The sequence below is a fragment of the Cetorhinus maximus genome, chromosome 17 (assembly GCF_964194155.1).
Source record: "Cetorhinus maximus chromosome 17, sCetMax3.hap1.1, whole genome shotgun sequence".
In the NCBI taxonomy this organism is placed as follows: domain Eukaryota; kingdom Metazoa; phylum Chordata; class Chondrichthyes; order Lamniformes; family Cetorhinidae; genus Cetorhinus; species Cetorhinus maximus.
This window is the reverse complement of record NC_135895.1, coordinates 20,027,584-20,044,135: the sequence shown is the minus strand read 5'-3', so window position 1 is coordinate 20,044,135 and position 16,552 is coordinate 20,027,584. Positions and strand designations below refer to the sequence as shown.

General features: G+C 43.8%; 1 protein-coding gene across 1 annotated transcript in view; it reads left to right on the top strand.

Moving 5' to 3' along the window:
- abca4b (ATP-binding cassette, sub-family A (ABC1), member 4b) overlaps positions 1 to 16,552 on the top strand; it is a 134,600-nt gene that overhangs the window by 97,527 nt on the left and 20,521 nt on the right. Inside the window, exons 33-41 of the mRNA XM_078560822.1 lie at positions 5,724 to 5,818; positions 6,729 to 6,761; positions 8,460 to 8,565; positions 11,415 to 11,489; positions 12,654 to 12,823; positions 13,026 to 13,203; positions 14,150 to 14,265; positions 14,382 to 14,529; positions 15,523 to 15,646. Coding sequence (XP_078416948.1) covers positions 5,724 to 5,818; positions 6,729 to 6,761; positions 8,460 to 8,565; positions 11,415 to 11,489; positions 12,654 to 12,823; positions 13,026 to 13,203; positions 14,150 to 14,265; positions 14,382 to 14,529; positions 15,523 to 15,646 — 1,045 coding nt within the window. The remainder of the gene's footprint in view (positions 1 to 5,723; positions 5,819 to 6,728; positions 6,762 to 8,459; positions 8,566 to 11,414; positions 11,490 to 12,653; positions 12,824 to 13,025; positions 13,204 to 14,149; positions 14,266 to 14,381; positions 14,530 to 15,522; positions 15,647 to 16,552) is intronic.

Here is a 16,552-nt window from a genome sequence, read left to right as displayed (position 1 = left end):
GATTGGACTTGCTGAGATCTGACCTCCAGCAGTCCTCCGAATGCCGGACACCTTGGATGTCTCTGCCACCGCCTGCTGTGGATCAGACAATGTGATGTGCTCACTAGATTGTGGTCCTGAGGCTACTCTAAAGCTAGGTCCCACCGAGATGTGTGTCTCTGCGCTGGTGGAGGGAGTGGGTGAGCGCTGTGACGGGACTTCAAGGAGGGTGCCTCCGGATTCCTCTTCAGAGGTTTCCTCGGGGCTTGAGTGGAGGCCCTGGGTCATGGATTCTGTCGGCTGTTTCCCAGATGTGCCTGCGAAAACAAGGGGAGATAATTAGTGCATGGCAGTGGCCTGTGAAACAGGGCACATCACTCACAGCATGGTTGTCTGATGGATGTTGCACTGCTGGATCCTCACTTGGTAGAGCACTGCTGACCTCACCGTCGAATGCTCAGGACCAGTCCAGATCCTCGCCGGCCAGCTGGATGGCTCTGTTTTCAAAGTCCATGAGGGCCTTGATTTCAGGCATTCCTCCACTGGTCTGCGACCTCTCCCTGTTGTTCTGTGCCAGCTTGTCCTGCGTGAATAGAGATGGAGAAAGTGTAATCAGGACGCCTGCCAGGCTAAATGATAAGCATGCCTGGCATGTGTGGGTGCTGAGTGATCCTATAGATGGGATGAGGACAATGCTGGTGTGTGTGAGAAAGTGAATGGTGATGTCTCTTGCACTGGCAGTGAGTGAGGGCCCTGTGGATGTGTGATGGGTTTGAGAGTGTGTGAGTTGAGAGTGATGAGAAGAGTGACTTACCCTGTCGGAACAGAGGAGATCATTCATCCTCTTGCGGCACTGGGTAGCTGTCCTCTTTTGAAGGGTGTAGGTGCTCTATTGGTAAATGGAGTACAGCTGACTAACTGAGTGAAGACTTGGAGTTTGGTGAGAGAAGAGTTGGGAGAAGGAGTCGTTCGTTTCCTCTTTGTATCTTTCTCACCTCATAGAAATTGGTTCTTGCTCTACTACAGGGAAATGAGCTGGTGTTTGGTGAGTATCTGGTAGGTGGTTAAGTTCTATTCTATCCCTAAAGTTTAAAATAGTACATAAATTGGGGGTAAAGTTAATAAAATATATAAGGAAACAACATTAAATAAGTGATTAACAGAATTAAGTAATTATTTAAAACACATTAAGGGCGACAGGGCATGTGATGTGTCAAGGCTGCAGCATGTGGGAGCTCCTGGATAATGTTGTGACCCAGGGCAAACACGTCTGCAGTAAGTGTTTGTGGCTTGAGGAACTTCGGCTCCGAGTCATTGAGTTGGAGGCTGAGCGACAGACTCTGTGACACATCAGGAAGGGGGAAAGTTACCTGGATGTTTTATACCAGGAAGCAGTCACACCACTTAGGATAGAGTCTTCTGATTTGATCAGTGGCCAGGGACAGGAGGGCGTGACTGCGAGTGAGGCAGGTAAGGGGACCCAGAGGGCAGGAGTGGAGGAGTGTGAGCCTCTGCAATTGTCCAACAGGTTTGAGGTTCTCTCAGCTTGTTTGGATGAGAGTGGGGGCTGCAGGCTGGATGAGCAAACTGCTACAGGAAGCCATCCAAGTAGCAAAAAAGAATGTAGTAGTAGTAGGGGACAGTATAATGAGAGGGATTGACACTAAGCTCTGTAGCAAAGAGCAAGAGTCCATAAGGCTGTGTTGCCTGCCTGTTGCCAGGGTTCGGGACATCTGCTCAGGGCTGGAGAGGAACTTGCAGTGGCAGGGAGAGGGTCCAGTGGTTATGGTCCATGTAGGTGCCAATGACATAGGTAGAATGAGGAAGGAGGCTCTGCATAGTCAGTATGACAAGCTTGGCACCAAATTAAGAAACAGAACCTTAAAGATAATAATTTCTGAATTATTACCTGAGCCATGTGCAAATGGGCATAGGACAAATTAGATTAGAGAAATGAATGCATGGCTCAAAGACTGGTGTGGGAGAAGTGAGTTCCAGTTTGTGGGGCACTGGCACCAGTATTGGGGAAAGTGGGATCTGTACCATTGGGATGGTCTACACCTGAACTATGCTGGGGCTGGTGTCCTCGCAAGCCGCATAACTAGGGAAGTAGAGAGGGTTTTAAACTGAATAGTGGGGGCAAGGGGAGATGTGGTAAACCAAAGAGTAGAGACAAGGCAAGAGAGAAAGGTATTAATATGGGAAATGATATACAGACTGTGACAAGAAGGGACAGAGAATACAATTCTCAGAGTAAATCAGCAGCTAAGGCTAGATGCTACAAAAATAATAAAAGGACAAAACTAAAGGCTCTGTATCTAAATGCACGTAGCATTTGAAAACAAAACAGATGAACTGATAGCGAAAATCGAAATAAATAAGTATGATCTGATAGCCATTACAGAGACATGGCTACAGGATGTCATAGATTGGGACCTGAATATTGAAGCATATGTAACATTTAGGAAGGACAGGAAGTTAGGAAAAGGTGGACAGGTGGTTCTGTTAATTAATGATGGTATTAACACATTAGAGAGGGATGACCTAAGTTCAGGAAACCAGGATGTAGAAGCGGTTTGGGTTGAGATGAGGAATGATAAAGGCAAGAAGTCACTTGTGGGAGTGGTGTACAGGCTTCCTAATTGTAACTACACAGTAGGACAGAGTGTAAAAGAAGAGATAATGGGAGCTTACCAGAAAGGTACAGCAATAATCATGGGGAATTTTAATCTACATATAGATTGGAAAAATCAGATGGGCAAAGGTCGCGCAGCTGAGAATGTTTTTGGGATAGTTTCTTGGGAGGTTCCTAAGCCAACCAGAGAGCAGGCTATACTAGACCTGTTATTGAGCAACAAGATAGGATTAATTGATAACCTCCTAGTGAAGGCATCCTTGGGTAGCAGCGATCATAATATGATTGAATTTTATATTCATTTTGAGGAAGAAACAAGTGCATCCAAGACTAGTACTTTAAACTTAAATAAGGGCAATTATGAGGGCACGAAAGCAGAATTCGTGAAAGTGAAATGGCAAATGAGGTTAAGGGATAGGTTAATAGAAGTTCAGTGGCAGACATTTAAAGAGATATTTCAGAATATATACATTCCAATGAGAAAGAAAAATTCCAAGGGGAGGGCCCACCATCCGTGGCTAACTTAAAAAGTTAAAGACCATGTCAAACTTAAAGAAAAAGCATATAATTACACAAAGACAGGTGGCAGGTCAGAAGATTGGAAAGAATATAAAGAACAGCAAAGAATTAATAAAAATATTAATAAGGAGGGAAAAATTAGAGAATGAGAGAAAGCTAGCTAGTAATATAAAGTAAGAGTTTATATAGATATTTAAATAAGGAAAGAGTTAACAAATTGAGCATTGGTCCTATAGAAAGTGCATCTGGGGAATTGGTAATGGAAAGTGGGGAGATGACAGATGAATTAAACAGACATTTTGCTTCGGTCTTCACTATAGAGGACCCAAGTAACATTGCGGAAATAGCTATAAATTAGGAAATGGAAGGGAGGGAGGAACTCGGGAAAATTACAATCACCAGGGAAGTGGTACTGAGCAAATTGTTGGGCCTGGGGGCTGACAAATCCCCAGGTCCAGATGGACTTCACCCTAAAGTCTTGGAAGACGTGGCGAGTGAGATAGTTGATGCACTGGTTTTAATTTTCCAAAATTCCCTAGATCCGGGGAAGGTTCAATAAGGTTGGAAAATAGCAAATATAACTCCTTTATTCAAAAAGGGAGGGAGACAGAAAGCAGGAAACTATAGGCCAGTTAGCCTAACATCTGTCATAGAGAAAATGTTAGTAGCTATTACTAAAGATGTTCTAGCTGGGCATTTAGAAAGATTCGAGGCAATCAGGCAGAGTCAACATGGTTTTGTAAAAGTGAAATTATGTTTAACCAATTTATTGGCGTTCTTTGAAAGAATAACACGTGCTGTGGATAAAGGGAAACCGGTGGATGTACTATACTCAGATTTCCAGAAGGCATTTGATAAAGTGCTACATCAAATGTTATTGCAGAAAATAAAAGCTCATGTTGTAGGGGGTAACATATTGACATGGATAGAAGATTAGCTAGCTGACAGGGGGCAGAGAGTTGGCATAAATGGATCTTTTTCTGGTTGGCAGGATGTGATGAGTGGTGTGCCACAGGGATCAGTGCTGGAGCCTCAACATTTTACAATTTATATAAATGACTTGGATGAAGGGACCGAAGGAATGGTTGCTAAATTTGCTGACAACACAAAGATATGTAGGAAGGTAAATTGTGAAGAGGATGTAAGGAGGTTACAAATTAACACAGATAGGTTAAGTGAGTGGGCAAAGATCTGGCAAATGGAGTATAATGTGGGAAAATGTGAAATTGTTCATTTTGGTAGGAAGAATAAAAAGAAGCTTTTTATCTAAATGGTGAGAGATTGCAGAGCTCTGAGATTCAGAGGGATTTGGGTGTCCTAGTGCATGAATCACAAAAGTTTAGTATTCAATTAATTAGGAAAGCTAATAGAATGTTATAATTTATTGTGAGGGGAATTGATTACAAAAGTAGGGAGGTTATTCTTTAGTTGTACAGGGCATTGGTGAGACCACATCTGGAGTATTGTGTACAGCACTGATCTCCTTATTTAAATAAAGATGTAACTGCATTAGAAGCAGTTCAGAGAAGGTTTACTAGATTAATACCAGGAATGGGCGGGTTGTCTTATGAGGAAAGGCTGGACAGGTTGGGTTTGTATCCACTGGAATTTAGGGGAGTAAGAGGCAACTTAATTGAAATCTTTAAGATCCTGAGGAGTTTTGACAGGGTGGATGTGGAGAGGATGTTTCCTCTTGTGGGAGAATCTAGAACTAGAGGGGGTCACTGTTTAAAAATAAGGGGTTGCTCATTTAAGACAGAGATGAGGAGAATGTTTTTCTCTCAGATGGTAGTGAGTCTCTGGGGCTCTCTTCCTCAAAAGGTAGTGGAAGCAGAGTATTTGAATGTTTTTAAGGCAAAGCTAGATAGATTCTTGATTAACAAGGAGGTGAAAGGCTATCGGGGAGAGGCAGGAATGTGGGGTTGAGATTACATTCAGATCTGCCATGGTCTTAGTGAATGGTGGAGCAGGCTTGAGGATACGAGTGGCCCACTCCTGCTCCTAACTTATATGTTCATATGACCACTGCTGCCACTGCCTCCCAAGCCTGGTTGGTCATGCTGCTGCCCATCCTGCGGCCAGAGCGGGGGTAGAGGACATCACGGTGGGCCTCCAAGGTGTCCAAAAGGCCTTCCAGTGATGCGTCATTAAGCCTGGGGCTGCAGTCTTTTTGCCTTTTGTTGGACATCTTCCCAGCAGTAGTTGTGGGCTGGAAGCACTGAGACGTGTCCGCGCGCCTGGATTTTTAAATATGGCTCCCGGCATGATGAAGTGGCGAGGTGATGGCTTGGCGGGCAAATGAGGGTGTTTCCCGGGAATGCATAATTAATGCAGTGGGTTTGGGACAATACGGCGTGAAATGCCGCCATTGTGGCCAACAGGTTAAACGCACCAGCCCGCTACCGCACTTAGTGCAAATCTGGGACAATTCCACACATTAACTCTGTTTCTCACCACAGATGCTACCTGACCTGCTGAGTATTTCCAGCATTCTTTGTTTTCATTTGTTTAATAGAAACCTGTTAAATTTTTTAAACTATAAAGCCAATTCTTACTCTTCTGACAAAATGAGTTGCTTTCTCCAATACAGAGAATCCAGCAAACAACAGACATCCTGCAGAACCTTACCCAAAGGAACATATCGGACTTCCTGGTCAAAACATACCCCAAACTAATAAAAAGCAGGTAGGGCCCATGGTATACACGTCTCCACATTCAGCACCAAAATTCACAAATAGACACAAAAAAACTTTAAGTAACATAATGGTCCAGATTTTGGGACCTGCGATGAAGTGATGGTGTTTGCCACTGACCTCACAAAGCCGCCCACAAAGATCTAGCGATCCCTGTGACGTGGATTTCCCCCTTCCCGATGTTAGTTTGATTCCAGCACCAAGGGAAGGAGATCTTCAGACATCCTGTTATAGTAATGTCATCAAGCAGGCTAAACAGCCAATCACGTTGAAGAGATCTCAGAAACAACAGCCAAGAAGGAAAATGCATTGATTATCATTCATTCATTCATAAATTTTAAACATGGTGAAAAAAAGTTTGGGAATAAGGTAGGAGCTGAAAGAGCACTATTTTTTAAAAAGGAAATTTTATTTTATTAAAAACATATGAATTTTTATCACAATCTAGAAATTAGGCTTTACACCAATATAAAAGTAGTTTTATCCAAGCTGGAGAGGTTGTTCAGAAGTAGTCATGACTTAGTACACTGTTAAACCCCAGCTACACCTCATTCAGCAAGAGGTAACTTTACAGGGTTATTTTTTACAACAATACTACAAAATAAAAGGGAAAGTTCACATTAGTTCAACTGATTTCTTAGCATTGCTACCTGCTGGAACTTAGCTATGTATCCTGTAGGGGAGCAAGTTCTGGATTTCCGTCTACATACCCACATGTGCAGGCAGCAAGACGTTGCTGCCAGTTTCATAGCTGCCAACGCTGGCGGTTTCGCAGCTATTACAACTGTAAAACCTGGGTCATTATTAACTGCAATACAATTATCAATCTGAAAATTGGTTTTGAAAATGATTCCTAACAATTTGTGAGGATTAACCTTTCTCTTTTTTTTTAATAATTTCAGCATGAAGAGCAAATACTGGGTTAATGAACAAAGGTATTGATTTGTTTTCTTCACACATTGTAAATTCCAGCCGGCTGGTTTGTTCATAACGTAAAGGGTTAGAAGTGGACTTCCTTGTGAATGTGTTACACACACAACATTGTTTCTGAGTTTGTTTAACAGAACTCGCAATGCATTGATGTTTCATGATTATAGCCTGGAAATTATTCTGTGCGATATCATCTGAGCACTTAAAATGTTCTGATCAAATTTCTGTGCTATTTTAATGGAGCCATTCATCTATTCATTTTTATTGCACAGCATAGTTTCCATGCATAGTTTCCAAATTGCACCCATAATATATTCAATAGTAAGCAAAGAAAGCAAAAATAAAAAACCGCAGAACCTGGAAACCTGAAATAAAATCAGAAAATCCTGGAGATGCTCAGCAGTAGAGGCAGCACTTGCAGAGAGAACAGAGGGATTGACAAAGCAGCTCCACCCAAACCATCAAATTCTCAGCTTTCCCCACAGATGTGATCGAGTTGCAGAGTTCTGCCAGCAATTTCTGGTTTTGTTATAAATTCACTAGTACCCAGTTATGGGAAAATTGACCCCTGTGCCATGAGTTGTTACGGTGGAGAGATAAGACGCAGAGCGGGTATAAAGAGCATCTTTTTTATTCGTTCTGAGGATGTGGGCATCATTGGCAAAGCCAGAATTTGCAGCCCATTCAGGACTACTCTTGAGAAGGTGGTGGTAAACTGTTTTCTTGAACCACTGTGGTCTATGTGGTTAAGGTACTTCGACAGTGTTGTTAGAGAGGGAGTTCCAAGATTTAAGCTCAGAAAAGATAAACAACAATCTGTTTCTATGTCTGCACAGTGTTTGACTTCGAGGAGAACTTGTAGTTGGAGGGCGTTCCCATGCTGTCCTTGTCCTTCGGGGTAGTGCAGCTTTGGGAAGTGTGTCCGAGGAAGTCTTGGCAAGTTGCTGCAGTGCCTCCTGTAGGGAGTACAGTCTGCAGACACAGGAACCTTCCCGGCTCCACAGAGGCAGGACTGGGAACAAACGTAGAAAATAGCACGTCGGGTTGGCTACCTGACGCATTCCCGCCTCCGAGCGACCTGGCCTGAAGCAGGGTCAGTGTGGCCGCAGTTACCTGCCTGGCAGTGACAATTAGCCATTTAGGCCAATTAAGGAGCCAATTGGGGATCTTCCTGACATTGAACCCCGCTAAGTCCAGAACCTAGCAGCTAACTGGAGGTGGCCTCCCAGTGCCAGGCCCGGGGCCTATCAATGCCTCCTGAATACCCCCAACACTCTCCCACAGGGATGCGATGGCCATAGCTGCCACCACAATCCATCCTGTTAAATTTTCAGAATGCTGCAGAGAGAGCCTCCATTTTGAGGTGCCCCCGGTGTCTCCTACCTGCTTCAGCAGTATCCACCCCTCCTGCTGGGGCTGCTCTCCATCCAGAATTTAGGGGCCTCCGATTGGGCCTACCGCCTCAGGCAGCCACCCGCCATCCTCCGTTGGAGGGCAAATGCAGAGGCGGCAACTTAATTGGCCAAGAACACTGCCCGTAGGAACACCTGCAGCAATGTCCTGCTCTATGATCGGCCTCCAACAACTAAAGAGTTTACTACTTGACTCAGGGAGAGAAACGATTTGAAAATATTTAATGTAATTGCTTGTATTTTAGAGAATGAAAGGTACAAATTGTCAGCTCGGTGTTCTGCTGTTTCTAGGTACGGTGGGATCTCAATCGGGGGAAAGCTTCCGGTTTTACACCTCGACATTAAACAGATCGATATCTTTTTCACTCAGTTGGGCCGGATGTTCAATGTCACTGGGGTAGGTCACAGATGCATTAGTTTCCTATCATTTGCAAACTAGGTTTCCTTTCAAACTGACCTGATTGTTTAATTGTGTCCTACTTTACTGCTTTACCTAAATGAGGAAACTTGTGACTGAACAAGGGTTAGCAGCACAGAATGACACCATTCAGCCCATCATGTTTGCCAGCTCAGTTGCTGGAGCAACCTGCCCTGCTTCCTTCCCATAGCCCTACGTCTTCCTCTGCTTCAAGTGTTTATGCAACTTCCCTTTTACTTGAAGCAGTTGTGTCAGCCTCAACCATTCTCTGTGGTAAAGCACTCACACTCCAACAACCCTTCTTCACACATAAGCATGAAGAAGGCTCTGACTGGGGAATAAATAAAGGAACCTTTAATTGTAAAGGAACTCAACAAGCCCCTGAATGCCTAACTGAGCAACTGCCGGACAATCTAATGTCCGTGTCTCAGCATTATCAGATGCATCAATCGATGACCTGGTGTGCATTAAGTGGTCCAAATTATATAAACTGATACAGGAAGCAATCTGTCCCATCCACAGGCCGGGAGAGAGGGTACGTTACTGAGTGAATAAGTTAACCATTCTTGCCCACAACATCAAAGCTATTAGAAGTCAAAATCATGAACTGATATTTATTTATTGGTACCTATAGTACTCAATGAGCAACAGTTTAATGCTAAATACTAAGGACTGAATTTTTGGCTCCCCACTCCCGCCGAGGCTCAGGAACGTAGGTGGACAGGGGGCCAAAACACCAGTGCCAGCCTGCATGCCAGCTTTGCGATGTTGTTCCCAGTGGCAGCGAGTTTCACCAGGGGCAGAATATTTCGCTCGGCGTGGAGGTGCACGCCCAAAACGCCCGAGCGTAAAATGACACGCGATGATGTCGGGCGTTCATCCTGACGTCATGGCGCAGTCTTGCAGTATTTCATTCGGCGGGCACACGCCAGAGTCGGCTGGGCACCTGCTGATATTAAGGCCATTAACAATTTAATAAATTCAAATTTACGCTGCCCGTCCAGCCTGACGGTTGGCGGGCCGGCAAAAAGGCCAAGCGGCCTTTACATTTTTTAGGAAACCTCATCCACGAGCGGGATGAGGTTTCCTTAAAGAGAATAAACATTAAATCAAAACTTTATTTTGGAATTAAAAACATGTCACAGCTCAGGTGACAGAGTCTGTGCCTCAGGGAGATTGAAACGCTCTTGCGCGCAAACTGAGCACCAGGTCCAGCTCTCCCTCCTCCCCCTCCCCCCCGCCAGCGCTCAGCGCTGCCGCTCACCATCCACGCAGGGTGGACCTTCATTGGCCCGCCAGTGTGAAATCGCGGTGTGGAGCCGATCGCGGGCAGAGGTCGGCTTCCCGACCACCCCCACCCACCTCCACTGAGCCCACCCGCCAAGGGCAAAGTCCTGCCCCAGGGCAAGGGGGGGGGAGGGCAGCCCTGAGGTCCTGCCCAATTCATTAAGAAGGCCAATTAACATTGTTAAAGAGCTTATTGTGAGCTTGCTGAGCGGCATGTTCATGCCCTGATTTTGATTGGAGCGCGTGGGCTGTACCCATTCCACCCGCTGTCTGAGTCAAGACCACCTGGATGGGGGCAGACACACCGCAGGGAAACCAGTCCTGGCCTCCCTGTGTAATGCAGTGGATCCCATGAGAGGGTGAACACCACGGAGGGGGGGGGCACTTGGCCATTGGCAAATAGGTGCCAAGTGCTCAGTCCAGGTGGTGGGGTGAGTGGGCAGTAAGTGTTCAGGTACTGCAGGGGGTCGTCACTCTCCTGACATCATCGGGGGGGAATAACAAGAGGGGGAAAGGCTGCCAAGCAGGATTGGGAGGGGTCACCTGAGAGCAAGGAAGGCAGTCCCTGCCCCCCGAGACAAGTAATTCAATGAAATGGCAGCTACAGCAATGGTTGCCATGGGCTGCTTAAATCTGGCCTACACTTGCACAATCTCACCTCCATTCTCACCCCCGTGGCCATCAATTAGACACAAAACCCACCTCCATGCCAATTAAGGAAGGGTGCCCCTGTGAAACCTGATGCCCTATTTGCTCCCCACTCATGAAAATCCTGCCCCAAAAAGTCTGCAAAGTACTTAGGTCGATGTAACTGAAGGAATGAGTAAACTTAAGGTTACAAAGGCAGTTGAAGCAGATGCGAGTAACATCAGCCGGACATCACAAAATAAAATGGCACAGTACGTATAACTGATAAAGTCAGCAAGGCTCGTTTACGGTTGAACTCTTTGTATAGCTGACAAGTTGACAGCTTTGAATAGCCAGTACATCAACGGTAATAGTAGTAATTAACACTAATAGCATTAGCACCTAGTTCAGCATTTTGCCAGTAATCGCATAGGCTTAACAATTTGACTCTTGGATCGTGCACAAGCTCAACCCTCTGAATCACTGGGGCAGAGCCGCCTCTCTCGCCTTCTCTGCTCTCTCGTGTTCTGCTTCCTGGGATGCCAGCGCGGTGAATCCCCATCCAAAGGTGTGGCATCTGTTCTCTCCTGGGTTGTCTGACTCTCCAGGGTAGATCTGTTCTGACCTCTGCTCTCAGGGGGAATTTAACTCTTATTTAAAAGCAATATAAAGATTTGTCAGCGTTGACAATACCCAAACGAACAGGTAAAACACTGACAATTCAGTGCTAAATAAGCAAGTACACCTGAGCGAATTGTGCAGGCAAGGTGCCTCAATCACAGACCATGTGTTCATTGCTCCCCCTAGTGATGGGAAAATATACTGCTCCTTCCATTATATTACTTTTATCGCATTCATGTTGCATTATTCTCAGTCATTGCCTGTGTAGTTTAATTTAGTTATTTTTGCAATAGGGCAACAATACACAGATGGCGTTCAGAAGCTTAGATGCTTTCCTGAAGCATTTTGAGACTGAAGAGAATATCAAGGTGGGTTTCTGAACAACTGACATTCTCCATTAAACATAAATTATTATAAAGAATTAACTGATTCCTGAAGCTGTAACACATGTTAGTGCAAAGATGAAATGTCTAACATTATTATTTCAGAAATATTTATATTTCTTAGATATTATTTTCATATACAGTTTTGTATTTTCATTTTTAAGTGTGGTCATTTTTTTCACATGTTAACCAACAGTTGCACAGGTACCTTATGAAAGTTCAAAGGTTATGAATTATAACCCATTCCTGAGCTACCTAATAACTTTTGACTGATTATGATGAATTGATCTATGATCAGCACTGACTGGAATTTAAATCAGACCCCCACCATGGGTGTAGTGCCTCCCATTATTATGGTTCATTGAAAAAAAGGTCCTTGCTTGACACTAACACTAAGTGACAAAGTAAGAAAAAGTGCCCCATCTCCCAACATTAATGCTTTTCACCTTGATGCCCACAAAAAAATCATGGACTTGAAGTTCTTTTTTAAGAAGAAAACAATGACTGAAGTCAATGGTGGGTTTATTGGTACATTACATTGATTAGAAATGGCTGAGCTGGTATGAACTCAATGGGGCTGAATGGCCTCCTTCTATACCATAACAACTCTGACTGATTGTTTTGTAACATGGGCAACATTTACTCCAAGTGGAATTTTACAAAAATAGTTCCAGTAATTAGACTGTCAGGCACTGCCTCCCTGGTGTATGTAAAACAGTTCTTAGACAATATCACACGTGATTTTAAAAATAGTCTTTTGCCAGTGTCTCTCTGTAACCTGTTGCTAGGAGATGTGCCACTTTGGTCTTTTGGAACTCATGTATTTCCAGTGTCTGGATGCACCCAGTCTTTACTTGGCACTGTTCTCAATGACCCGAGATTGGGAACTCAATGTGAGCTAGTCGGGGCACGAACCTGTGGTGTATAACTCTCACTGTGGCACACCAATTTATGATGCCACGCTTTTTAAAGGTACTTTAACGAATCAGAGTGCGAAGTTGGTTGGGTAGCTGTTGAACCCCAATGTAAACTTGCACCTAAAACTCTGCTTGTTTTGGCACTCTTTGTTAGCCACCCGAGCTCTGTAAGATTTAGTGTTGAAGGGCCTGGCTTCCTGTATTAGTGTTTCAATATACCACTCTGTTCCAGGTGTGGTTCAACAACAAGGGCTGGCATGCCATAGTTGGATTCATGAACGTTGCCAACAACGCGATTCTCCGAGCAAACTTACCTGACCAGCAACATGCAGAGGACTACGGCATAACCGTTATAAGCCACCCACTCAACCTGACAAAGGAGCAGCTATCGGAGGTTACTGTGTAAGTTCACGAGAGCTCGGGGCACATCTAATAACCAGTGGTTTACCACCATGATGAGTTTTATTGCTTGCAATCAATTAGCATTTCCAATATTTGGAAAGCAATCTCTGAAAGCATCATCAGCACGCTGTGACAATCGAATTTAAGTATGTGAGCGCCTCTTGTACTTTGGTCAGATTTACTGATGCTCCTTACCTTTCAGTCTTACTACCTCAGTGGATGCAGTGATTTCAATCAGTGTGGTCTTCGCCATGTCATTTGTCCCAGCCAGCTTTGTGCTCTACCTGATTCAAGAGAGGGTTTCGAACGCTAAGCACCTGCAATTTGTCAGTGGAATGAGCCCAACCACTTACTGGGTGTCCAACTTTCTCTGGGACATGGTATGTTCGCAATCTGTCATACAACTGAAACTGTAGTTAAACAGAACAGAATAATAAAAACTGTTAACAATGTCCTGTACCCTGTTATCGAACATCTTGAGATGTTTGGCATTACAGTTTTACCGTGAAACAATTCACCAGCACAATGAAATTCAAAATCTGTGACGCCCAAAGATTTAAATAAAAGGTTATAATTTTTAGAACTGTTTAAAGGATTCAGTGATGCAGATATAAAACCTAGACCTGAACTAATCCCAAGGAAGAGATGAACACATATTTGTCAAAGTCCTATTTGTCTAATATTTATGGAATTTGTTCAGTGCCTCTCCTTAGATTGAGTCAGTGAAATAAATGGACTGGGAATATCTTTTCAATTCCACACTATATGCTAATTTAGGAATAAAATGCCGATAGCTGTGTGAAGGTGCCTTTTTCATGCAAGCTGTTAATTGATGAAATGATTGGAGTTTCAGCATTCTCCACCAGTTTCACTGCAGAGATCCACTGTTTGAAATGAAAACAGGAAATGCTGGAAAAACTCAGCATGCCTGGCGGTACCTGTGGAGAGAGAAACAGAGTTAAACATTTCGATTCCGTATGAATCTTCTTCACTGTTTGAAATTGCTGTTTATCTCAGGCCTCATATTGGTGGGTCGCAGTCATGTTATGCGGTTGCATTTCCAACTTACAGTACAGGTTGATATAGAAGAAAGGGTAATGAAAGGGATTGTAAAGTGGATGTGTGTTGCGTCATATTCTCCTGGGGTCTTCCTGGATAGGTTGAGCCCTCCTCAGTATATCTCGGTAGATGGTCAGAGCAATGAATCTCAAAGTGAGCCAACTACGAGCTAGAGTGATTGCATCATCGCTTTCATTAGATGTGTTATCTGCCAGCATTTGTAACACTGTCCTGAGAATGAAGTGTGAATGTTTTTTTATTTCTCAGTGTAACTATTCGGTAACCACAGTAATGGTGGTCTTAATCTTCATCGGCTTCAATAAGAAAGCTTACACTTCTCCAAAAAACCTGCCGGCTTTCATAGCTTTGTTGCTGCTCTACGGGTAAGACATATTCTCAGAATTCTGCTTCTTTTGTTTTTTGCTGCCTTTTCTACACCACATTCATTTTTCTGATGTTGACGCCAGCATTATAACTCATCTTTCTCTCCTTTCACTAGCTGGGCCGTGACCCCCCTGATGTACCCAGCATCTTTTGTGTTCAGTGTTCCTAGCACGGCCTACGTGGCTCTGTCCTGCATCAATCTCTTCATTGGTATCAATGGCAGTGCCGCCACTTTTGTACTCGAGTTGTTTGAAAATGACAGGGTAGGTTCTCTTTGGTGTTTGTAGGTCCACCACTCACACATCACTTTTGACCATCTTTGTGACAAGCAAGTAACTGATTCGGTATCTTATCTGGTGACCACGTTTGTTGATAGGGCAAAAAGACCCAACGATTAAAAAAACTCCAACCAATGCGCTGTCACCATAAAATCATTAAATGGTTGTAGCACAGAAGGAGACCATTCAGCCTGGCCTGTTGTGCTGGCTCTCTGCAATAGCAACTTGGCCAGTCCCACCCTCCCACCTTTTCCCCATAGCTCTGCAAATCTTTTCTCTTTGGATAACCATCCCATTGCCTTTTGAAATCTGCGATTGAACCTGCCCCCACTGCACTCGCAGGCACTGAATTCCAGACCCTAACCACTCACTGCACAAGGAAGCTTCTCCTCCTGTTGCTTCTGGTTCTTTTGCCAGTCACTTTTAAATGTGCAGCAGTTCCACCCAATGTCAACATTTTATCGGTTCTGCAAATGCAAACCTGTGGCTCTTAAACAATTTTAAGACCAGTTACAATTCTGTTGCCCTATTGTTGTTCAAAAGTGATTCAGAGCAATAATTGGCCAATTGTGGTACGGGGTAATAGATGACTAGCAATACTTTGACTAATAGGCCACTGGCAGTGGCATAGGCTTACAGATGGATGGCAGTGATAAAAAGCAATACATGCCATTAAAGAGCAGTCAAAATTACAGAGTAATAGTTGGCTGGCAGTGATACAGCATGAATAATGACTGGCAGTAATGCAATATGTTAAATAGTTGGCAATGATACAAGGTAATGAATGGTTGGAACGGATACAGGGTGATAATGGCTGGTATTGATACAGCATAGGGTAATAGTTGGCTGGCACAAATGCAGGTTGATAAATGATACAGTGATATGCAGTAGACTTTTATATTATTCTTTGGTTCAGTAGCATTTGGCCCGTAGCCAGTGTCTAGTGCTCATAAACATGTTTTTTTTTCTCTGTTCCAGGCATTACAGATGTTCAATAAAATGTTGAAAAATATTCTGATAATATTTCCACATTTCTGCCTGGGAAGGGGTCTAATTGATATGGCCATGAATCAAGCAGTGACTGACGTATATGCAAGGTTTGGTAAGTCTTCAGTGTGTAGATTATACAATAAAGCAGAGAGCAAATGTGTTTAAATTCGCAAACTCTTATGTTGTGTGAGCATAAGTGATACAATGATGAGAAATTTTCAAGATATTGGCAGAGAGCGGGGGACTTATTGCAAAAAAATTAAGTCACCTCGCCAAGGTAAATTTCTACCTCCATTCAATGCTCCATTTCCCAACATGGAATTTGCAGGCAGAAAGCTTGTTGCTAGGAAACTGCTGGTCACACTTTAGAATCAGAGGATGTAATTATGGCAAACAAAAACAAAAATAGCTGGAAAAACTCAGCAGGTCTGCAGCATCTGCGGAGAGGGATAGAGTTAAAGTTTCGAGTCCATATGACTCTTCATCAGAACTAGAGAAAAATAGAAATGAGGTGAAATATAAGCTGGTTGAGGGGGGTGGGACAGGTAGAGCTGAATAGAGGGCCAGTGATAGGTGGAGGCAAAGAAGAGATTGCCAAAGGTGTCATAGACAAAACGACAAAGAGGTGTTGACGGTGGTGATATTATCTAAGGAATGTGCTAATGGTGACATTAAGGGTAGAAAGCAGGACGAGCAAGGTACAGATAGCCCTAGTGGGGGTGGGGTAGGGGGAAGGGATCGAAATGGGCTAAAAGGTGGAGATAAAACAATGGATGGAAATAACTTTAAAAATAATAGAAATAGGTGGGGAAAGAAAAATATATATTAAAAAAATTATAAATTATTGGAAAAAAGAGGGATCGGAAAGGGGATCGGGTTGGAGGAGAGAGTTCATGATCTGAAGTTGTTAAACTCAATGTTAAGCCCGGAAAGCTGTAAAGTGCTTAATCGGAAGATGAGGTGCTGTTCCTCCAGTTTGCGTTGAGCTTCACTGGAACATTGCAGCAGGCCAAGGACG